The sequence below is a fragment of the Anolis sagrei genome, chromosome 3 (genome assembly GCF_037176765.1).
Source record: "Anolis sagrei isolate rAnoSag1 chromosome 3, rAnoSag1.mat, whole genome shotgun sequence".
NCBI classification, from domain to species: Eukaryota; Metazoa; Chordata; class Lepidosauria; order Squamata; family Dactyloidae; genus Anolis; species Anolis sagrei.
Window position 1 is genome coordinate 174,929,219 of NC_090023.1, and position 25,779 is coordinate 174,954,997.

The following is a 25,779-nucleotide window of genomic DNA, read 5'->3' on the forward strand; positions in this document are numbered from 1 at the left end:
GTAATTATGGATATGTGTAATTGTTTTATAAGAATAATAAAAAATGAGAAGAAAAAAAGTAAATAATAAACAAATAAATAAGTTGGCAGGAGCTGGGGCTAACAGTGGGAGCTCACCCCACTCCCTCGATTCGGGGTTTGATAAGATGTCATAATTGTACAGTTTCTGTTAGTTACGGCACTATTTGTACTTGTTTTTTGCTTTTTGTTTGTCATTCACACCCATTAATTTTTTAAAAAATACAGAAAAAATAGATGTTGTAATTGTATAACATCCTGCAATCTTTTCCTGTTACTTATTTGTCATCCTCTCCATTTCCACTACACTTTCACATCCAACCGTTACGACACTGATTCACATGTACTAATATACACTCAAGTCCATACCCATAGCATTGTATTCTTTCATCATATTCAACACCTCGGGTTGACTCAGGCCTTTTGCTGGCAAGGTTTTGATGTAACCCTTTTTGTCTTGCAAGAATGACAAACCCGAAGCCATATCGTCCATAGTCTTGCTCATTTGTTTCTGTATCTACAAAGATAGAAAAACAATAAATGAAGCTGTTAAGATTATTAGGACTCACTGTATATTTTTCATTCTCATTACAAACCTCATCCACTCAAGCCAAACTGAAAAAACTCTCCATCTGATGAAGTGAACAGTATTTATAAAACATCTCCCTTTATTGATCTTTAAGGCACCACAAAACATTTGACTGATTTTCCTTCAATGGACTACACAGCTACCCTTTGGGATGTAGTCAAAAATAATGGGGTCAATATTTTTCTCTAAACATGTATGATTAGAATCAAATGAGTATGATTAGAATATGTTTTCCAATCATTCAAGCACTGCGTCATAACTAAGAACCTGAGACATTTATTTATGTATTTACTAGCTGTCCCCTGCCACGCGTTGCTGTGGCCCAGTCTGTTGATCTGGGAAATAAAGTAATGAGAAAGTGTTGGTTTCTAATATATGTAATGTCTTTATGCTTGTGAGTAAACAGTATTTCTTGCTGTTTCTTTGTCAGTGTTGATGTGGAGAGTGTCTGGTTTGCCCACCCTGGAACATGCAACATATCATTGTCCTTCTTTAAGGGTCCCTTTCAAATCTAGGATACTATATCTCTCTCTGTGTGAATCATATCTATCTATCCATCTATCCATCTATCCATCTATCCATCTATCCATCCATCCATCCATCCATCCATCCAACTATCTATCTATCTATCTATCTATCTATCTATCTATCTATCTCTATGGCTGGATGGCTCTTTGCCAGGAGGACTTTGATTACGTTTTATTGCCCTGATGAAGGGAGTTGGACTGGATGGCATTAAGTATTTTATGTTGGTCATGGGGGTTCTGTGTAGGAAGTTTGCCCTGATTCTGTCGTTCGTGGGTTGAGAATGCTCTTTGAGTGTAGGTGAACTATGAATCCAAGTGATTACACCACCCAAATGTCAAGGTCTATTTCCCCAAACTCCATCTGTGTTCATATTTGGGCGTATTGAGTGCTTGTGCCAAGTTTGGTCCAGATCCATCATTCTTTGAGTCCACAGTGCTCTCTGGATGTAGGTGAACTACAACTCCCAAACTCAAGGTCAGTGCCCACCAAACCCTTCCAGTATTTTTTGGGAGTCCTGTGTGCCAAGTTCAATTGGTTCAATTCCATCATTGATGGAGTTCAGAATGCTCTTTGATTGTAGGTGAACTATAAATCCCGGGAACTAGAACTCCCAAATGACAAAATCATAATTTTTAGAGTGATGGTCACTCCTTGTGTTGTGAGACGTTTTGTTGCCAAATTTGGTGTGATTTCGTTCATTAGTTCTTTTGTTTTTAAAGTACTCATTATGCACAGAGCATTTAGATAGATAGATAGATAGATAGATAGATAGATAGATAGATAGATAGATAGATTTCGGACATTTGTATCCCGTCCTATCTCAACCTCCACAGAGGGACTCAGGGTGGCTAACAACCGGCACACCATGGTGCCCACAACCAAAAGCATAAATATACAATTTAAATTATATACATACATACATACATACATACATACATACATACAGCGGGAGGCAGGGAGCACACAACGCCCTTGTTGTCCCAGCTCCACTGGCTGCCGATTTGCTACCGGACCCAATTTAAGGTGCTGGTTTTGGCCTACAAAGCCCTAAACGGCTCCGGCCCAAAATACCTTTCGGACCGCATCTTGGCCTACGAGCCCACGAGGACCTTGAGATCGTCCGGGGAGGCCCTTCTCTCGATCCCGCCTGCCTCACAGGCACGTCTGGCGGGGACGAGGGAGAGGGCCTTCTCGGTGGTGGCCCCCCGGCTGTGGAACACTCTCCCTGCAGACATCAGACAGGCGCCCTCCCTTATGTCCTTCCGAAAAAGCCTTAAGACATGGCTGTTCGAGAAGGCATTTAATTAAGTGCTATAAAAATGTGGTAAAGACGACTGGAATGGAACAAGGAATATGAGATTGGTTATGATTCCACTATGAGACGAAGCGGATTTTTAGTGTAATTTTGTAATTGTTGTATTGTTAATATGTTGTTGTAATTGCCTCTTTGTAAATTGCCTTTTTATATGTGTTGTACACCGCCATGAGTCGCCCTAAAGGGCTGAGAATGGCGGTTAATAAATGCATCAAATAAATAATGCATCAAATACATACATATATATATATATAAACAGTATAAAAACATTCAAACAGTCGCTGATCTAAGTCATCGTCCTAAAAGCAGTCCATCAAGTCCATTAAAGCCATCGCTTTGCTAGCGGGTCAGCCTAGTCTGCAAAGGCCTGATCCCATAGCCAGGATTTCACTTGTTTCCAAAAGGTCAGGAGGGATGGAGCTGATCTAATTTCGCTTGGGAGGGAGTGCCACAGCCGAGGGGCCACCACAGAAGGTGGGGACAAGGCCCTGTCCCTTGTCCCTACCAAACGTGATTGCGATGATGGGGGAACAACAAGCAGGGCCTCCTCGGATGATCTTAGGGTCCTAGGTGGATCATAGCGGGAGATACATTCGGACAAGTAAACTATATATCTTAACTATGATATATAGTTTACTTGTCCGAATGTATCTCCTGCTATGATCCACCTAGGACCCTAAGGTCATCCGAGGAGGCCCTGCTGGTTGTTCCCCCCATCATCGCAATCGCGTTTGGTGGGGACATCTGAAATTTGGATATTGGGGTTCAGTTATTACTTTGCTTCTGTACATATAAAATGCAGCGATTGTACTGATTCCTATCTGTTGAACTTCACATGCTTCTTAATGCTGGTCTCCAGTTCTGCAATGCACTCTCATGTAGATGGCCTTTATGAGACCATGATGAACTTCTGTAGGTAAAATATCAAAACTGGAAGGAGTCAAATTCCCTTATTTCCACTGTAATTGATGTATCTGGCTCCAACTAACTCTGGATCAGTGGTTCTCAACCTGTGGGTCCCCGGATGTTTTGGACTTCAGCTCCCAGAAATCCTAACAGCTGGGATTTCTGGGAGTTGTAGGCCAAAACACCTGGGGACCCACAGGTTGAGAACCACTGATCTAGATGGTTAAGAAGCCTTTCAGCAGTGCTAGGGGGAGTCCTTTTGCAATCATCAACACAATTTATATTTATAACACAGTTATACATATATTTCTGTTCAAGCAGTCCATTGACCTTCCCTTGTGATCACTGACTATATTGTGCCCCTGTGAACATATTTATTTATTTACTGTATTTATATCTCGCCCTTCGCACCATGAAGGGCACTCAGAATGGCCTTACAAAATAGGCAGCAATTCGATGCCATAACAAACAAATAATAATAATAATAATACTTTATTTATACCCCGCCACCATCTCCCCAAGGGGACTCAGGGCGGCTTACATAAGGCCAAGCCCAATAGTACAGCTGAGCAAATATACAACATAAAATATAATGAAAATAAAAAATAAATACAGAAAACAATACAAATGAACACACCAAACAATATAAGATCATAGTAATTGAATCACACACACAAAAAAATCACAGTGGGCAGTGGGCAGGGTAAGTTGCAAAGATTAAAAGTTGGGTGAGCAAGCCGTGTAATGTATCTAGACAGAGGATCAGAGGGTCGAAAATGAGGTTTAATTGCACTAGAAGATGGGATAAAGTGCTTCCAAGGGCATTTTATGCAGGGTTTGGTCAAGGTCAGGAATTATTGTTCATTCATCGAAGGCACACTGGAATAGCCAAGTTTTCAGACTCTTCCTAAAGACTGCCAGGGTGGGAGCTTGCCTAATTTCTCTGGGGAGAGATTTCCAGAGTTGAGGGGCCACCACGGGGAAGGCACTCTCCCTCATCCCCACAAGTTGTCACAGATCTCTATTTTGAGTAAAACATGGTTTCACGCCTTGATTTGAGATTTTCAGATGTGTTACATCTCCGATAATGTAAAAATGCAATAAGACACAGTCAATTATATTTCATGGCTGATTGAGAAGATAGCAGCTAAATGAACTGTGGCAAAGCTCCTAGTTCTATTAGAAAAACTTAGATTCACTGAACTGCAAATTTACATGGTAATTGCTTTTGGGAGCTTTCTCTTGAAGAAGGGTTCATTTTGTTCGTAATTTGTTTCATGCAATTCTCCATTTGGAAATAAATGATTATGAGAGGTTGTTCAACATTTGTTGCATATAGATGATCATATCTTTCAGTGAGCTTCGATATGAACAGGCCCCTCTGGCCGTGCTCGCAGCCCCTTTGATCAAACAATCAAACAAAGACGTCTCTAATTAATCTTAATTCCTCCATTTGATCTGATTCAGGGAATATGGTTACCAGCTTCAAAATAAACAGGGTACTAAATTAGCCTCAAAGTGTGGCTTAATACCTGGCATTGGGCTGGAAGCTAGTAATCCACTACTTCTACACTAGTAGCCTGGTTTACCAGTACAGACAAAACAAGAAACAAGGTTTCACGATTTGGTTGCAAATATTGCAAACAGATGACATGTATATATACACACACACACACACGGTCAGATGTGGGATTAACATAACTCAAAAACCAGTGCGCCAATTGACACCAAAGTTGGACAGCATACACCTAACAACCCAATGTATGTCCTTCGCTCAAATTTTTTTGATTTCGTCATTTGGGAGTTGTAGTTGCTGGGATTTATAGTTCACCTAAAATCAAAGAGCATTCTGAACTCCACCAATGATGAAATTGGACCAAACGTGGCACACAGGACTCCCATGACCAACAGAAAACACTAGAAGGGTTTGGTGGGCATTCACCTTGCGTTTGGGAGTTGTAGTTCACCTACATCCAGAGAGCACTATGGACTCAAACAATGATGGATCTGGACCAAACTTGGCACAAATATTCCATATGCCCAAATATGAACACAGGTGGAGTTTGGGGGAAACAGACCTTGAAATTTGGGATTTGTAGTTACTGGGATTTATAGTTTGTCTACAATCAAAGAGAATTCTGAATCCCACAAACGACAGAGTTGGGGCAAATTTCCCACACAGAGCCCCCATGACTAATAGAAAATAATTAAGGCCATCCAGTCCAACTCTCTTCACCAGGGCAAGAAAATGTCATCAGAGCCCTCCTGACAAAGAGCCATCCAGCCACATAGATAGATAGATAGATAGATAGATAGATAGATAGATAGATAGATAGATAGATGATAGATATGTTTCACACATAGAGAGAGATATAGTATCATAGATTTGAAAGGGACCCCTAAAGAAGGACTATGATATGTTGCATATTCCAGAGTAGGAAAACCAGACAATCTCCACATCAACACTGAGAAAGAAACAACAAGAAATACTGTTTACCCACAAGCATAAAGAAATTACATATATTAGAAACCAACACTTTCTCATTACTTTATTTTCCAGATCACCAGACTGGGCCACAGCAACGCGTGGCAGGGGACGGCTAGTATCCTAGTAAAAATAGCGGCAAATAAACTTTACTGCAGGTTCGATTGTAATTGTATTTTCTCTGTTGTCTTCCATCCAAGTTCTTTAAACAAGGAAACACCAAGACACCCTGAATGTATTTGTTTCTGTAGATATATAGCCATTTGTGCATTTTCTCATTAAAATGAGCTTCCTCAAAGAAAATGGCCAATTTCCTTGCACACTTAAAATTGTCCAAAATTCATATTATGTCTAAATCATCCAGGATAAATTAATCTATAAAGGTAAAGGTAGTCCCCTGGCATTAAGTCCAGTCATGTCTGACTCTGGGGTGTGGTGGTCATCTCCACTTCTAAGCCGAAGAGCCAGCGTTGTCCGTAGACACCTCCAAGATCATGTGGCCGGCATGACTGCATGGAGCGCCGTTACCTTCCCGCCGTTACCTACTGATCTATTCACATTTGCATGTTTTCGAACTGCTAGGTTGGCAGAAGCTAGGGCTGACAGTGGAAGCTCACACCGCTCCCCGGAATCGAACCTGCGACCTTTCGATCAACAAGCTCAGCAGCTCAGTGCTTTAACCCACTGCGCCACCGGGGGCTCCTCAAATTAATCTATAAGATACTTAAAATACGTTGCATCTTCCTTCCCACATAGCTCTCTAGAAGAAATTCAGCAATAGAAAAAAAGACAGGAATATCCTCCTTTGTGTTCCTCACTTTAGCTTCTTTTCTTCTGCAAAGACTCAGATGTTTCCCAGAAGGATATCAATAAATGGTGTTCTGGTTTTGAAATGATTCTAGAAGCACTTTAACTACTCGTTGGGTTGCTCTCCCTTCATTTCTTTTAAAACCCTCCTATCAGATACATCCTTCCTCTGTTCATGCCCAGCATTTATTTTTTAAATTTTAAATTATTACATTTGGCCCAGCCACAGGTTTTTAAATCCTTGTGTGTTACTGTTTACATGTGAGTTATATTAATTGTATTGTTTTTGCTTATTGTTTTTTTGATGTGTTATCGGGCTTGGCCTCATGTAAGCCGCTCCGAGTCCCCTTGGGGAGATGGTGGCGGAGTTTATTATTATTATTATTAATAATAATAATAATATTATTAATATTAATTATAGATTGGTCAGAAGCTTATATTTTAAATGGTAGGTAAATGTTTTCCCCTGACATGAAGTCCAGTCGTGTCCCACTCTGGGGTGTGGTGCTCATCTCCATTTCTAAGCCAAAGAGCCAGCGTTGTCCATAGACACCTTCAAGGTCATGTGGCCAGCATGACTGCATGGCACGCTATTACCTTCCCGCCGGAGCAGTACCTATTGATCTACTAACATTTGCATGTTTTCGAACTGCTAAGTTGGCAAAAGCTGGGGCTGACAGCGGAAGCTCATGCCACTCCCCAGATTCAAACCTGCAACCCTTCAGTCAACAAGCTCAGCAGCTCAGTGCTTTAACCCACTGCACCACCAGGGGCTCCTTTTAAATGATATGTTCCTGTATTTCTACATTTTTGATACTTATGATCTATTTGAAAATAGGAAGCTATAAAGAGCAGTAAATATAAATAAATATGATTTCTGTTCAAAAACTTACCTCGGTACCAATGAAAGGCAGTTTCCGTAGAAATCTGAAGAACCGTTTTTTAAATCGTGATGTCAAACCTAGGAAAGATTTTTTAAAAGAAAAGTTATATAATCTGTTTCTAAACATATTTGGAGAGAGACTAGATCTACACTGTCATATAACTCATATTATCAAAGCAGATAATACAACTTATCTGCTTTGAAATGGATTATATTAGTCTACACGGCCATATAATCCAGTTAAAAGCAGATAACCTGGATTTTATATGGCAGTGTAGATGTACATTTGGAGTACTTTATGGTGTGTGTATCTATACTGTAGTGCTAATGCAGTTTGACACCACTTTAGCTGCCACAGCTCAATGCTATATAATCATGGGAGTTGTAGTTTGGTAAGGTGAAACACCCTGCCTCGGGATATAAGATTTGTCCCCTCCCTCCTGACTTTTCGAAGAAAGGTGAAAACCTTTTTTTTTTTTAGCAGGCTTTCCCAAATACGGCATAGTTATACGAAATCATGGAACCACTTGACAACAAAATTGAATAATAACTTTACATGGAGATACGATAATGTTTTTAAGGCTTTGTACGTTTTTTTATATTCTTATATTGTATGCTAATGTTTTTAACAGTATTTTATTATTGTTTTATCTGTTATAATTGTTGAGGCATCAAATTATTGCCAATTGTGAACCACTCCGAGTCGCCTCTGGGCTGAGAGGGACGGTATATACATGTGGGTTTGTTTGTTTGTTTTTTTGTCGTGTCAGGAGCGACCTAAGAAACTGCAAGTCGCTTCTGGTGTGAGAGAACTGGCCGTCTGGAAGGACGTTGCCCAGGGGATGCCCGGATGATTTTGATGTTTTATCATCCTTATGGGAGGCTTCTCTCATGTCCCCGCATGAGGAGCTGGAGCTGGTAGAGGCAGCTCATCTGCCTCTCCCCTGATTCGAACCTGCGACCTGTCAGTCTTCAGTCCTGCCAGCACAGGGCTTTAACCCACTGCGCCACTGGGGGCTCCTCATATACATATACATGTGGTAAATAAATCTATATAAATAAAAATGTAATGTTCTTTGTGGGATTAACATTTGGACACAATACACCTATCAGGCCAATGAGTGACCATCACTCATAAAAAATAACTCTGGAAAACGAAGTAGAAAAGACTTAAAAAGCCAAAAAACAAAAATTACATTACAACACATGCGCAAAACCACATATATACACAAACACCCATATATATACAAATATATATACACACAAAGCACCTATATACAGACTAGGCCACAGCAACGTGTGGCAGGGAAGGCTAGTAAATAAATAAATCAATAAATAATATTCTCACTCTTTGGTAGAGAAGGCTAGAGATCTTGGAAAAATATAAATACTAGGATTTCACAGCACTGAGCTATGGCAACTAAAGAGGTGTGAAATTGCATTGACTCTACAGTGTAGATCAGTGGTTCCCAAACTTTTTTTGACCAGGACCTACTTGAACAGGGACCACTTTGACCAGGGATCACTCTCCAACATTAGTACCAAAAGAGATGTGGCTAGTTAGTTCTGTGGAAAGGAGCGGAAATAAATCAAATTAAAATAAAATAAAGAGGGGGGAGGTTCCGGGACCGGATTTTCATTCTCACAGTCCACAGGTTGAGAACCACTGGTGTAGATGCACCCTCAGACATTCAAGAGATCAGCAGGAAAGTAAGTCTCTTTTCTGTGTCCCATCAGTAGGGAAATCACACTGTGGGGGATATGGAAGAGGGCCTTTTCTGCAGTGACCACCTCTATTGTGGAAGTCCCCTTCTGGAGGCCCAATTGGCCACAACATTGGGACCATTTTGGTGCCAAGCTCAAAATTGACTTTTTTACTAAATCCTTTGGGCCAAATTGATTCTATTCAGGCTGCACATTTTATAGCTATGTCACTCCAGATTGTTTTAACTATTTTTAAACCATCTATTTCAAAACAGGAAAACTATTTAATACTAGCCGTCCCCTGCCACGCACTGCTGTGACCCACATGCGGATTCTGTGTGGGAGGTTTGGCCCAATTCTATCGGTGGGGTTTGGAATGCTCTTTGATTATAGGTGAACTATAAATCCCAACAACTACAACTCCCAAATGTCAAGATTATATTTTCCCCAAACTCTACCAGTGTTCACATTTGGGTGTATTGAGTATTCGTGTAGAGTTTGGTCTAGATCCATTGCTGTTTGAGTCCACAGTGATCTCTGGATGTAGGTGAACTACAATTCCAAAACTCAAGGTCAACACCCACCAAATCCTTCCAGTATTTTCTGTTGGTCATGGGAGAACTGTGTGCCAAGTTTGGTTCAATTTCATCATTGGTGGGGTTCAGAATGCTCTTTGATTGTAGGTGAACTATAAATCCCAGCAACTACAACTCCCAACTCCAGCAAAGGATCACCGCCTTGTCGGGGCGCTGGAGCTTGAGCACCTCAATGATGTCATGAGCGAAACCGTGAAGGGCCACCCAAGACGGGACGGTCGTGGCAGAGAGGTCAGACCAAGCGTGATCCCTGGGGAAGGCAATGGCAAACCACTCCAGTATCCTTGCCAAGAAAACTAAATGGACCAGTACAACCAGAGATATGTCGATATGCCATTGGAAGATGGGACTCCCAGGTCGGAAGATGGCCAAAATGCTACTGGGGAGGAGCAGAGGATAAGTTCAACTAGCCCCAGATGTGATGACGCAGCTAGCTCAAAGCCGAAAGGAAGGCTAGCGGCCGACGGTACTGGAGGTGAACGACGAATCCGATGCTCTAAAGATCAACACACCATAGGAACCTGGAATGTAAGATCTATGAGCCAGGGCAAATTGGATGTTGTTATTGGTGAGATGCTGCATCCTCTCACCCAACCTTTTTAACTTGTATGCAGAACACATCATGCGATGTGCGGGGCTGGATGAATGCAAAGCTGGGGTGAAAATTGCTGGAAGAAACATTAACAACCTCAGATACGCAGATGACACCACCCTGATGGCCGAAAGCGAGGAGGAGCTGAGGAGCCTTCTAATCAAGGTGAAAGAAGAAAGCGCAAAAGCCGGGTTGCAGCTAAACGTCAAAAAAACCAAGATTATGGCAACAAGAATGATTGACAACTGGAAAATAGAGGGAGAAACCGTGGAGGCTGTGACAGACTTTGTATTTCTAGGTGCAAAGATTACTGCAGATGCAGACTGTGGCCAGGAAATCAGAAGACGCTTACTTCTTGGGAGGAGAGCAATGTCCAGTCTCGATAAAATAGTGAAGAGTAGAGACATCAGACTGGCAACAAAGATCCGCCTAGTCAAAGCCATGGTATTCCCTGTAGTCACCTACGGATGTGAGAGCTGGACCTTAGGGAAGGCTGAGCGAAGGAAGATCAATGCTTTTGAGCTGTGGTGTTGGAGGAAAGTGCTGAGAGTGCCTTGGACTGCGAGAAGATCCAACCAGTCCATCCTCCAGGAAATAAAGCCCGACTGCTCACTGGAGGGAAAGATACTAGAGACAAAGTTGAAGTACTTTGGCCACATCATGAGGAGACAGGAAAGCCTAGAGAAGACAATTATGCTGGGGAAAGTGGAAGGCAAAAGGAAGAGGGGCCGACCAAGGGCAAGATGGATGGATGGAATCCTTGAAGTGACTGGACTGACCTTGAGGGAGCTGGGGGTGGTAACTGCCGACAGGGAGCTCTGGCGTGGGCTGGTCCATGAGGTCACGAAGAGTCGGAGACGACTGAACGAATGAACAACAACTACAACTCCCAAATGACAAAATCATTTTTTTTTGAGTGAAGGACATACATTGGTTTGTTAGGTGTCTTGTGTCCAAATTTGGTGTCAATTCGTCCAGTACTTTTTGAGTTCTGTTAATCCCACAAACTAACATTACATTTTTATTTATATAGATATTTTCAATCTTCTAAATGTTTGCAATTACTTACTGCTTCAAATTTATTTTAATGTAAGCCACCCTGAGATCATTGAATAAAGGGCATGATCAACTTTTTGTTTTATACAAACTATGTACAGTCACACTGATTTCAAGCATATATATATATGAATTATGGAGATCTGTAGGAAACGCAAGGACTTCCTACATGGAGGAGGGAGTATACTGTCTCAGGCAAAACCAATGTTGTTGTTTTAAGGCTTAGTTTTTAAAACTACACAGAAGGTTAGCAATGTTTTGGTGTTGTTCTAATAGCTTCTAGCTGTGAAGCTCTAATGGATGTTCTTGGGCATAATGGAAAAGGCATTAAAATGAATACGTAGCATGCACATGTATTGTCTTGATTGCTCTGAAAAATGGGAGCTATGAAAAGAATGTTCCAAGGCAATTAAACACTGCCTGAAATAGGAGTCCACACAACAGCAGAAAAATAACCACAATTTATGTATTTATTTACAATACAAACACAGAAAAGGATTTAGAGTACGTTCAGAAACGTGCTACAAGAAAAACACACTATACTAATACTAAAAGTGTCTGTGTGTGTGTATCTATATATATATAAATGCTCTGTGCATAATGAGTACCTTAAAAACAAAAGAACCAATGAACGAAATCACACACAAAACGTTTCTCAACACAAGGAGTGACCATCACTCAAAAAATTATGATTTTGTCATTTGGGAGTTGTAGTTCCCGGGATTTATAGTTCACCTATAATCAAAGAGAATTCTGAACTCCACCAACGATTGAATTGAACCAAACTTGGCACACAGAACTCCCATGACTAACAGAATATATATTTGGTAGGCACTGACCTTGAGTTTTGGAGTTGTAGTTCACCTCCATCAAGACAGCACTGTGGACTCAAACAATGATGGATCTGGACCAAACCTGGCAAGAATACTCAATCTGCCCAAATGTGAACACTGGGGAAATTAGACCTTGATACTTGGGAGTTGTAGTTGTTGGGATTTATAGTTCACCTACAATCAAAGAGCATTCTGAACTCCATCAACAATGGAATTGAACCAAACTTGGCATACAGGCCTCCCATGACCAACAGAAAATACTAGAAGGGTGTGGTGGGCATTGACCTTGAGTCTGGGAGTTGTAGTTCACCTACATCCAAAGAGAACTGTGGACTCAAACAATGATGGATCTGGACCAAACTTGGCACAAGCACTCAATACGCCCAAATATGAACACAGGTGTCGTTTGGGGGAAATACACCTTGACATTTGGGATTTGTAGTCACTGGGATTCACAGTTCACATACAATCAAAGAGCATTCTGAACTCCACAAACGACAGAATTGGGGCAAACTTCCCACACAGAACCCCCACGACCAACAAAAAATAACTTAAGGCCATCCAATCCAACTCTCTTCATCAGGGCAAGAAAACATAATCACAGTCCTCCTGACAAAGAGCCATCCAGCCATCGAGAGAGATAGGTAGATGGATAGATAGATATGATTCACACACACACACATACAGATATAGTATCATAGATTTGAAAGGGACCCTTAAAGAAGGACAATGATATGTTGCATTTCCAGGGCGGGCAAACCAGACACTCTCCACATCAACACTGACAAAGAAACAGCAAGAAATACTGTTTACCCACAAGCATAAAGAAATTACATACATTAGAAACCAACACTTTTTCATTACTTTATTTTCCAGATCAACAGACTGGGCCACAGCAACGCGTGGCAGGGGACAGCTAGTCTATATATATATCTTGTAAACCGCTCTGAGTCCCCTTCGGGGTGAGAAGGGAGGCATATAAATGTTGCAAATATATAAATAAAAATAAAAGAGAAAAAATGTAATTCATGGGAATTCAGGACTGGGTTTCTTAGCTAAAGTAAGAAATATAGATACCCATAAACAACTAGATCGTGCTCAAAGTGTCATGAAAGAAACCTGTATTTAAAATGTTAGCTTTTAAATCACAAAGCTCCCTTCTTCCATGTGAATTGTACAACATTATACGTAATCAAACACACTGTGAATAAGGACATTTTAACACACAGCATGTGTACTAAGACTCATCCAAGTAATAGACTGCGGCTGGAGAGGTCATGAGTACTTTGTAAATTAGTTGAACTGAATTATAGGCTAAGTATCCTGTATCCTGAAATCCAAAATATGTCAAAAATTGTCTATAAATGGCTACAATTGTGACTCCTTTGCTTTGGTTTTATGCACAAAATTACTAAAAATATTGTATATAAAATTACTGTTGTAGTACAGCCTGATAGTAACGTTATTATTACTGATAGAAGGGAGAAGAGGGCTGAGCAGGTGTTGGAGGAGGAGCAGCAGCGAAATCGGATGACAGACATATTCATGGCTCCAACTAATTCTGAGTCCTTTAAGGGTTTCTCAGATTGTGAAATGGGAGAAGGGGAGGAAAGCAAGGGAGTTAAGCGGGCTACTCGAGAACAAGAATCTGATGAGGAAATCAAAAGGAAGCATATCCGTGATATACTTAGAACTCCAACAGAAGATGAAGACTTTGTGGGTTTTGAAAGGAGTGATGGGACTGGGAGTGATAATGGGGAGGAGGATGCTTTAGACTGGACCAGTGTGCAGGAGATTAGGGACATCTGTACTCAGCCTACATTCAGTGATGACTTTGAGGGGTTTGCAGAGGACTGGCAATCTGGGAACACTTGGGAAGACCTAAGTCTTGAAAGACGCTGGCAAAAGTGGAGAGATGGGCGTCAGTGCTCAGCTGCAGGGAATGGGGCAGCTGAAAGTGATGATGAAAGGGTGGGGAGCAGTTCATCCTCTGATGAGGAGTTATAGGATATAAGCTGGTTTGAATTCAATGGTTCTTTGCAGAAGGCAAAGTGTCTTATCGGGTTTGGATCTTTGTTACTGCCATTACTCTCAAGTTTGGGTCCTAGGACTACAGATCTCAGTGTTTCCGTGACATATGGCTGGAACTCCATAAGTGCTGACTTCAACCTCCCCTTTGACTCTGGACTGTGTTTTGACGATGACTTTGCTTTTTGGACTGCTTCATCTCATTTTGGACGTGCCTGGACTTCGGACTGTTTTTGGACTTCGATTTTGCATGTTCCACCTTGTTTTCTTGTGCTTTTTGGACCTTTTGAATTTCAAGCAGATTGCTGTAACTTTTTGTTATCCCAGATTATACTCCGGTATAATCCAGATTATATTTAAATTGTGTTTTTGCTTAGCGGTTGCTATAGACTCTTTAGTTTGTGCTAGAGGCACTGAGCTAAGTGTCTCTAAGCCTGTTTTGTGTTTAATAAACCTTTGTTTGGACCTTTTATACTGTGTTTGGCATTCTAGAGGCTTCTGGGTCTTGACAATTACCTTCAGACTATGTATACGAAATATACATGAACTTCATGTTCAGACTTGGGTTTCCTCTCCCAAGATATCTCTTTTTATATATGCAAATATGCCAGAATGTGGTGGTGGTGGTGGGGAGGGATCCAAAATCCAAAACACTTCTGGTCCCATGAATTTCATAAAAGGGATACTCAACCTGTATATCACACTCATAGTGTCTTTTTGAACACTCCAATATCAGATTATATTTGGTGGATGTGCTACCTTTCATCTACATTCAGCTGGTAAATTTATTTATTTAGTTACTTTATGTTTACTCCACCTTTCTCACCCCGCAGGGGACTCAAAGCAGTTTACAAACTCTGGCAAACATTCATTGCCGCAACATAAATTACCTCCAAACTCCGTCATAAACTTGGAAATAAACAAAAGTTGTTCAGGGCATTTAAACCTCCTTATCTTTCTAATCCTTAAATGTATTTGGTATGTTTTTCAATATCTCTTTATTATAATATAAAAGTTACCAGAGCACCTTTAGAAAAACAATTGTTATATGAAGGTGTATGTATTATGGCCCCAATAGAAAATAGTAATGTCGAAAGAAGATCATTAAATCACATCATCATCTGTATATATAAATATGCTCTGTGCGTAATGAGTACCTAAAAAACAAAAGAACCATCAAATGAAATCGTACCAAATTTGGCAACAAAACATCTCACAACACAAGGAGTGACCATCACTCAAAAAATTATGATTTTGTCATTTGGGAGTTGTAGTTGCTGGGATTTATAGTTCACCTACAATCAAAGGGCACTCTGAACTCCATCAACAATGGAATTGAACCAAACTTGGCACACAGAACTCCCCTGACCAACAGAAAATATTGGAAGGGTTTGGTGGGCATTGATCTTGAGTTTGGGAGTTGTAGTTCACCTACATCCAAAGAGCACTGTGGACTCATGGATCTGGACCAAACTTGGCACAAGCACTCAATACGCCCATATATGAACACAGATGGAGTTTGGGGAAAAATAGACCTTGACATTTGGGAGTTGTAGTCACTGGGATTCATGGTTCACCTCCAATCAGAGCATTCTGAAGACCACAAACAACAGAATCGGGGCAAACTTGCCACACAGAACCCCCATGACCAACAGAAAATACTTAAGGCCATCCAATCCAACTCCCTTCATTAGGGCAAGAAAACTTAATCAAAGTCCCCCTGACAAAGAGCCATCCAGCCATAGAGATAGATAGATAGATAGATAGATAGATAGATAGATAGATATGATTCACACACACTGACAAAGAAACAGCAAGAAATACTGTTTACCCACAAGCATAAAAAAATTACATATATTAGAAACCATGACTTTATTTTCTAGATCAACAGACTGGGCCACAGCAATGCGTGGCAGGTGACAGCTAGTAAAATTACAAAAGCATTCTGTGGTTTGCTGTTCTTTACATCAGGCATTTATGATACTTACTTTCTGGTTGGAAGAGGAATGTGTGTAGCCAAACAAGCAACAGAGTAGCGGCCATTGTTGTTGCTATTAATTGCCATGGTTCGGTCCCAGCACTCTTTTCATTCACAACAGTTCTGATCTTGTTTAAATATTGCAGGAAGATCTCTCTGTACGTAACAAGAGCATCCTAGAAAAAGGAACAGGTAAATCTTGAGAAACCATGCATTGAAAGGTAAAATAAGCGCTGTATACAAATTATATGTTTTTATTAGAAACAAATGCAACTTGTGAATTTCTATTAAAAGAACTGTTAGACAAAAATGTGTTTAGCAGATGTCATGAAACTCCAAAACCAATCAGGCCCCACCAGTATGGCCAAAAGTGAGGAATGATGGGAACAACATCATGGGTGAGACTCACGGGGTTTTTTTTCTGGTCATTTATCTTTCAAGAATGATCTAGTCTGCTGATGTGTAATTACTTTATCTACAAGCTTAATCTTGGAGCATGAATGAGAGGTAAAGAGGTCATCCACCCACTCGGATCCTAAGGTGTTTTTCCATAAAGACAGTAATTATACTAACGCAAATTTGCATATTACGAAGACCTTTCCTGTCCTAGTAGCACAGATCCTTTCCGTTAAAAGGTAAAGGTTTTCCCCTGACATTAAGTCCAGTTGTGTCCAACTCTGGAGGTTGGTGCTCATCTCAATTTCTAAGTTGAAGAGCCAGCATTGTCCGTAGACACCTCCAAGATCATGTGGGTGGCCTGTTTCTATTAACTGAGTAGAAAAAGTTAACCTAGTTGTTCAGGGGAAAAAAATCTTAAGTGATTAAGTGTAGATGAGCCCACATATATCTCCAGAATTTGTTCTTCTTCAAATGGAGAGTATTGTCATGGAAAAGACAACTATTGACTAATCGAAGATAATAATAATAATAATAATAATAATAATAATAATAATATTTTTTGTCGTGTCAGGAGCTACTTGAGAAACTGCAAGTCGCTTCTGGTGTGAGAGAATTGGCCGTCTGCAAGGACGTTGCCCAGGGGACGCCCAGATGAATTGATGTTTTTATCATCCTTGTGGGAGGCTTCTCTCATGTCCCCGCATGAGGAGCTGGAGCTGATAGAGGGAGCTCATCCACCTCTCCCCGGATTTGAACCTGCGACCTGTTGGGTCTTCAGTCCTGCCGGCACGGGGGTTTAACCCACTGCACCACTAGGGGCTCCAATAATAATAATAATAATAATAATAATAATAATAATAATAATAATATAAAATATACGAAATCCAGCATTTTTGTGACAGTAAAATAATAATAATAATAATGACAACAACAATGACAACACTTTATTTGTATTCTACCCTATCTCATCGAGGGGACTCAGGGCGGATTCCAGCATATACAGACACAGACAAACATTCAATGCCTTGAAACAATGAAACACAGAAAAACAGACAAAGGCAAAGGTTTCCCTTTCATCTCTGGCTCTGGGGAAGGTACTCATCTTCATTTCCAAGCCTAAGAGCCTGTGTTGTTCATAGACACCTCCTAGGGAGCATGCGGCACATGGAGAGGCTGCCGGGTGCTCTCACAGTTTGTCTTATCTTCTAGAATTGAATCTTTTTATTTTCCTTTATTTTCTTGAGTATTTTTATTTAGTGGGAGTGGGAGTTAGAAAGTGTGGGTGGATGCATGCATTTGGGGACTTGGGAGAGAAAAGAAAGCATCTCCTGTGTGGGTGGATGTGCTTTTCTTTGGGGTGGCTTTGAGCCTTGAGTCACCCTTTAGCTTCTTCCCTTCTCTCCTCTCCTTATATTTTTTCACCTCCCTCTCCTTCACAAATCACTTTTAAAATATCATTATTATTGATGATGATGATGATTCCAGCAAACAGCAAAGCCTCATTCTCAGAAAACTACTACTACCTCCCTTCCTAAACTTACCACCAATACATTTGCATTCCTTTGCAAACAAGTTTATTGTATTGTCGAAGGCTTTCATGGCCGGAATCCATGGGTTGTTGTAGGTTTTTCCGGGCTATATGGCCATGTTCTGGAGGCAATTTTTCTCCTGACGTTTCGCCTGCATCTATGGCAAGCATCCTCAGAGGTAATGAGGTCTGTTGGAACTAGGAAAAAAATTTCCTAGTTCCAACAGACCTCATTACCTCTAAGGATGCTTGCCATAGATGCAGGCGAAACGTCAGGAGAAAAATTGCCTCCAGAACATGGCCATATAGCCCGGAAAAACCTACAACAACCCAAACAAGTTTACATTTCTCTCTGGACTCTCAGCCTTCTTGACTTCAGTTATGGTAATAATAATCAAAACCATAAAAGGTGAATGTTGTTATTATAATACTCTTCTAAAGGATTGTTCCAGCAAAGAAACAAAGACAATGTTTATTTATTTATTTATTTATTTAAAAGTTTTATATACCGGCCTTCTCACCTCTCTTGAGGGACTCAGGCCGGTTTCCAACCATAATATCACAGACAATCAATAAAACATCATAATTCCTATTACAGTAAAACATTAAAACAGCAATTACAATCAATAACTACAATGGTCAGTCATCACACTAAAATCGTTGTTCATCATCCTCCTTCCATATCTCAGGGTGTTGACTCACTCGTCGAATGCCTATCTCCATAGCCAAGTCTTCACCTGTTTCCTAAACGTCAGGATAGAAGGGGCAGTTCTGATCTCCAGTGGGAGAGAGTTCCAGAGCCGAGGGGCCACCACCGAGAAGGCCCTGTCCCTCATCCCCACCAGACGCGCTTGCGAGGCTGGTGGGACCGAGAGCAGGGCCTCTCCAGACGATCTTAATAATCTTGATGGTTCATAGTGGAGAATACGTTCGGAGAGGTAAACAGGGCCGGAGTTATTTAGGGCTTTATAGGTTAACACCAGCACTTTGAATTGTGCTCGGAAGCTAATTGGCAGCCCGTGGAGCTGGTGTAACAGCGGAGTGGTGTGCTCCCTGTACCCAGCACCCGTTAGTAGTCTGACGGTCGAGCGTTGGACTAGCTGCAGCTTCCGGGCAGTCTTCAGAGGCAACCCCACATAGAGAGCGTTGCAGTAGTCTAAACGGGATGTAACCAAAGCGTGGACCACCATGGCCAAGTCAGACTTCCCAAGGTACGGGCGCAGCTGGTGCACAAGTTTTAATTGTGCAAAAGCTCCCCTGACCACCGCCGAAACCTGGGGCTCCAGGCTCAGTGATGAATCTAGGAAAACTCCCAAACTGCAAACCTGCGCCTTCAGGGGGAGTGTAACCCCGTCCAGCATAGGCTGTAACCCTATGCCCTTTCGACATTCTATCTGCCTTTTACCAAACCTATCTTTTGCAATCTCTCTGCCTTCTTAATTTCGATTCATAACAATCATCACCATTTGGCTGTTGTGGAAATGCATCTTTGACATTTGTCAGGAAGGAATACTGCTGCTCCTGGAGAAGTTACAGGGTGGAGCCAGGAGGATACCTTTTTGGGAATTTTTTAAGAAGATAAAGAATTCCTAAAAATCAGGGGATGATCCAAACGTTCTGAAACTTGGTGGGTCAGCAGTGGTAGATGTGTCCTCTAAGTGTGGTCATTTTAATCCCAATAGCCCTGAAAATGACAGGAGGGGAACCCATGAAGTACCCCCCCCCCATGCCGCCAATGGGCCGGATTGCGCCACATTTTTTGGCTACGGACCGGAAACGGCTATTTGGAGGTGTGTGGAAACAAAACCGCACCACCCACCCCCTGGAAATTAGGTAACAGAAACAGATTGAGGTCCAGCTAAAATGCACAAGCCTAAAAGCAGGACTACAGAGACATAAATTGGTGACCTACTGCTTTGTTTCTCAGACCTGTTCATCCACTTCCAACCTACAGTAATGAGGCTTGCTCAAAAAAGCTCCTCTGCTAAGGTGTGGTATTCTATAAGCTGCAGTATACACTGAGTAATACTATCCTTATTATGGAAACTCCACAACTGGATGCTATTAACAGTTCAACCCCCAGCAAACTGAAAAGATGAGGAGTGACAATATTTGACAGCTGACACCACAGAAACAGAATAAGCTAATAATGAGCCACAGAAATTTGGGCGTCAGAAATGATGCAGAAGGAAATCATTCTATCTTACAGAATAAACTGCTTTGAACTATAAAAACAAAGCAGTGGCAAAGGCAAATTCTTCCTAACATTAATAAAATATCTAGATAATCTTTAGTTCTATCACCTTTTTGTGTAAAGTTTACTCATAGAGGTATGTTTACATCTGAGTTAATCAACACTAATAAACCAATGATTATTTACACTAAATGTCATAAATCGAGAGACAACAAACATCAAAACATAAACAGTGTACAGGAATTTTTTTTTTAAAAGAGAGTATTAAAAATATTTTAACAGGTTATTTATCATAATTAAGGTTTGGATTAAATGTAAAATGTAAATTCAACCTTTAAAAATGTTTTTGTATGTCCTTTTAAAAAGAATGCTCAGTTTCTGTCAAACAAGGCTTTCTTTACAAGCGCTACAAATTATAGTGTCTGTGTGTTTAATGAGGACGCACACTATAATTTTCCTTTTCTTACAAGGTTTTGTTGCTTGTTTTGGTATAGATAAACATTTTACGATATAATTTGAGTATTAAAAATAAAGCTAAACGCCAATTTTGGTTGATGAATCAAGGCAGTGGAAGAGGACAAGTACAGGATGCAAAAGGTCCGTGGTTCAGCAGCCAGCATCTTCCAATACAGATGAAAAACACTCCTATCTAAATCTGTGGGAGCTTCTTCAGTCTACCTAGACAATACTAAGTTAAATGTACCTATAATCTTACTTGGTACTAGCCGTCCCCTGCCACGTGTTGCTGTGGCACACTCTGGTGGTCATGGGGGTTCTGTGTGGGAGGTTTGGCCCAATTCTATCATTGGTGGGGTTCAGAATGCTCTGTGATTGTAGGTGAACTATAAATCTTGGCAACTACAACTCCCAAATGTCAAGATTCTATTTTCCCCAAACTCCACCAGTGTTCACATTTGGGCATATTGAGTATTCGTGTAGAGTTTGGTCCAGATCCATCATTGTTTGAATCCACAGTACTCTCTGGATGTTGGTGAACCACAACTCCAAAACGCAAGGTCAACACCCACCAAACCCTTCCAGTATTTTCTGTTGGTCGTGGGAGTTCTGTGTGCCAAGTCTGGATCAATTCCATCATTGGTGGGGTTCAGAATGCTCTTTGATTGTAGGTGAACTATAAATCCCAGCAACTACAACTCACAAATGACAAAATCAATTTTTTGAGTGATGGTCACTCCTTGGATTAGTAGGTGTCTTGTGGCCAAATTTGGTGGCAATTCAGTGGTTTTTGAGTTCTGTTAATCCCACAAACAAACATTGCATTTTTATTTATATAGACTAGCTGTACCCGCCACGCATTGCTGTGGCCAACCTTCCCTCCCTCTTTCTCTCTTCCCTTCTCTCTTTCCTTCCTTCCCTCTTTTTCTTTCCCTCTCATCTTTCTTCCACCTCTACCTGTTTCTTTCCTCCCTTTCTTTGCTCTTTGGTTACATCCTTCCTTCCTTCCTTCCTTCCTTCCTTCCCTATCTTTCGTTCCTTCTCTCCTTCCTTCCCTCTCTTTTTCCTTTCACTTTTTTATTTCCTTCTCTCCTTCCTTGCTTCTCTATCTTATTTTCTTTCCTTCCTTCCCTCCCTCCCTCCTTCCTTCCCTCTTTTCCTCCTTCTCTCGTTACTTCTTGACTGTCTCTTCCATTTAATATTGTATTTATATCTTACATAGAAAGAAGTAAAGGAAGAAGGAAGGAGGGAGGGACGGGAAGGAAGGAAGGAAAAGGAAGGGAGGGAGGGAAAGAAGGGAAGGAAGGAAAAGAAAGGAGGGTCAGGAAGGGAGAGAGGATGGAAGGAGAAGGAAGGAAGGAGGAAGGAAGGAGCGAAAGAAAGGAGGGGATGAAGAAAGGAGGGAGGGAAGGAAATGAAGGGGAAGGAAATGAAGAAAGGGAAAGAAGGAGGAAAGGGAGGGAGGGAGGAAAAGAAGGAAAGGAAAAAGGAAGGAGGGACAGGAAAGAAGGGAAGGAGGGAAAGAAGGAAAGGAAGGAGAAGGAAAGAAGAAAAGGAAAGAAAGGAAAGGGAGGAAAGAAGGGAAAGGAGGGAGAGAAGGAAGGTCCTTCATTCAAGCACCGTGGACCTTCCTCGCCTCCTCCTCCTCCCCCTCCTCCTCCCCTTCTTCCTTGCGTGGAGCACTCCGTTGCTGCTGCTGGCACTTTCCAACAGGGAAAGGAGGAGGAGACTGCTCTCCTGACATAGGAGGGGAAGAGAAGGGGCTGCATGCAACAAGCCTCCACCTCCACTCCACTCACTTGTGTGTGTGTGTGTGTGGCCTGGCTTTAACGGCCAGCCGTTTCCCCGCTTTAACGGCCGGCCGTTTCCCCGTGAGGAGGAGGGGGGGTGGTCATGGGTCTCAGTAGACATGCAGTTTCTCCTTTGTGGACATGCAGTTTAGAAGTCCTTTCTGCTTTTTGTTTTCGTTGTTTTTTTGAGTGGAGAACATACATTGGGTTGTTAGGGACATAGTGTCCAAATTTGGTGTCAATTGCCCTGGTGGTTTCTGAGTTCTGTGAATAGCACAAACGAACATTACATTTTTATTTATATAGATAAGGTGGTGGTTCTCAACCTGTGGTTCCCCAGGTGTTTTGGCCTACAAGTCCCAGAAATCCCAGCCAGTTTATCAGCTGTTAGAATTTCTGGGAATTGAAGACCAAAACATCTGGAGACCCACAGGTTGAGAACCATTGGATACGGCAATTCTCTGGATATATTTATTATTCCCTAAGGTCTAAATACCCTAAAGGCACCAGATCCTATCTCACTTGGAATCTAGGCAGGATTAATCCTGTTTAGTATTTGGATAGGAGACCATCTATGAATATCAGGTACTGCAGGCTATATTTCAGAGGAAGGAACAGGCAAAACCACCTCTGAGTATTCCTTTCCTTAGAACAATCCATTGAAGTTGCCTTAAGCCAAAAGGCAACTTGAAGGCATGTATATGCAAGATCAGCTTTAACAAGACTGCTCATAAATTCTTGTTTGTCTTGTGAATTATCTAAGAAGGGGAAAGAGGGGTCACGTTCTCTCTATCTCTTTTTTTAAAGAGAGGATCAAAGTTCAGCAGAAACTACTTAATCTCCTGTTTATCAGAATGCTTATACTGATCTAATGATTAAATCAAGCTAAGCCTGCATCTTGTACTATGCAATAAGAGATAAAAAGACTTCTGCCTTGAAATTGTGATCCCTGATATCTTCAGTGTATTTTATGACTGTTTCTCCTTATTGTACGTTGCACAATGGATCAGAGGCAGAAAGAGACAAGATGCTTTTATCTGTCCCGGTACAGCCTCCCTGTGCATTTCAACCAGAAATCAAAAGTTAAGGTCAGTGAAAAAGGCAAGACAAGAGCTGATGTTGTTCTCCATCTTGTTATGGCAGCAACAAAAGGGTTCGTTCATCAGCCTGTAATACAGAACCAATTGTGCCAGACATTAGAAAATTGGCTGTGCATGGATTTAGGAAATGTGGTTTCAAGTTCTCATCTCTACAACACACATACTTATCTATGTGTGCAAGTTGTTGGTTCATGGTGGCCTTGGACAAATCTCCAACAGTGAAATGGGACATGAATAATTTGACAAAGTTATTGCCAATTGATTCTCTGGATTCTGTCCTAACAGCGGATTCTTGTCCAGTGTGTGGAGTGTGTGTGTGTGATCAAATGCTGCAGCATAGAGCAATCCACACATTTTCATGATCAACTCAGCTAAATATTTATTGCAATCACAGGTCAAGGGGAGCTTTTGCACAGTTAAAGCTTGTGCGCCAGTTGCACCCGTACCTTGGGAAGTCTGACCTGGCCATGGTGGTCCACGCTCTGGTTACATCCCAACTAGATTACTGCAATGCACTCTGCGTGGGGTTGCCTTTGAAGACGGTTCGGAGACTTCAACTAGTCCAGATTACTCACCGGAGCGCCATACAGGGAGCATACCACCTCCGTGTTATATCAGTTCCACTGGCTGCCGGTCCACCTCCGAGCTCAATTCAAAGTGCTAGTCTTGGCCTATAAAACCCTATATGGGTCCGGCCCAGCTTACTTATCCGAATGGATCTCCCTCTACATTCTACTTCATAATTTAAGATCAACTGGTGAGGCCCTGCTCTCGGTCCCACCAGCGTCACAAACACGTCTGGTGGGAACGAGGGACAGGGCCTTCTCAGTGGTGACCCCCTGCTTGTGGAATTCATCCTCCCTCCTTTCTTTCAGGAAAAAAACTAAAGACGTGGTTTTGGAGCCAGGTCTTTGGTTAGTGGGCACAGCAACACTTTAGACATTGAACCCGGACAATAGGTTTGTTATGATAATTGGAAACGGCTATGTGACTTGTGATTATGTAATTTTTAATTAATATTACTGTTTTAATTTGCTATGTACTAGGATTTTATATTATTGGCATTAAATTGTTGCCTGTGTTAGCCACCCTGAGTCCCCCTTTGGGGGTGAGAAGGGCGGGGTAGAAATGGTGCAAATAATAAATAAATAAATAGATTTTCTTAAGAAATTCTATCTTCAAAAGAACTATATTTGCACGAGGGATTATTGGAATGGTTTGGTATCACAAAGTGTTTTGTTTTTATTTTATTTTTAATTTGGCAGCCTTCTTAAACCAATTGGACCTTCAGAGCAATGCTGAGGATATCCCACAAAAGTGCATGAAAGTTACCTGGTTCTCATTAGAATCTGGGCTATCATACTTTGGACATGTTTAGAAAACATGGCTAGTAGAGATGTGCAATTCAGAGAAAGGGAATGCTGTTTTGGGGTCCATTTATGGCTAACCCCTTGTTCAGTATACCAGGAAGTAACTTGAATGGAAAGGGGTGTTGCCGTTTTCATTCGGCAAAGATTCAGCTACAATGGGAAACTTTAAAACTTCAATCCTCAGTCATTTTACGGCCTATCTGCATGAAACCTAACTCAGTTTTAGACCCCATTTACAACTGCAGGCCTGCCAAGTTTCACACCAATTCGCCAATCTACTGATTTTTTAGAATTATTTTAAGTTTTAACCATAACATTGTTTAAAATAAGACAAACTGCAAGAGCGAGTTCTGGGAATTGTAGTCGCCGGTTGGGTCCATTCTCAGCCAATCAGCACATGGGCACAACCAGACTTTTTATTGGCTGAGAAATAGAGGGAGAAACTTCAACTCCCATCATGCTCCTAGAGGAATTCAAAGACTTTTCAATGCCTACCCCATACAAGTGCTGCTGGGAAAGTGAGTTCCAAGCAGGGCCCTCTCTGGAGGAGGAACCTAGGTAACTTTTCCAAAAGATGGAAGCTTCAGTGTATTGTCGAAGGCTTTCATGGCTGGAATCACTAGGT

General features: G+C 41.4%; 1 protein-coding gene across 1 annotated transcript in view; it reads right to left on the reverse strand.

Annotated features, from left to right (window-relative positions):
• The window catches only part of SGPL1 (sphingosine-1-phosphate lyase 1), a 98,716-nt gene that overhangs the window by 52,471 nt on the left and 20,466 nt on the right, over positions 1 to 25,779 (reverse strand). The window contains exons 2-4 of the mRNA XM_060768846.2: positions 16,328 to 16,493; positions 7,541 to 7,608; positions 387 to 534 (exon numbers count right to left, since the gene is read on the reverse strand). Of these exons, the coding sequence (XP_060624829.2) occupies positions 387 to 534; positions 7,541 to 7,608; positions 16,328 to 16,493 (382 nt within the window). The remainder of the gene's footprint in view (positions 1 to 386; positions 535 to 7,540; positions 7,609 to 16,327; positions 16,494 to 25,779) is intronic.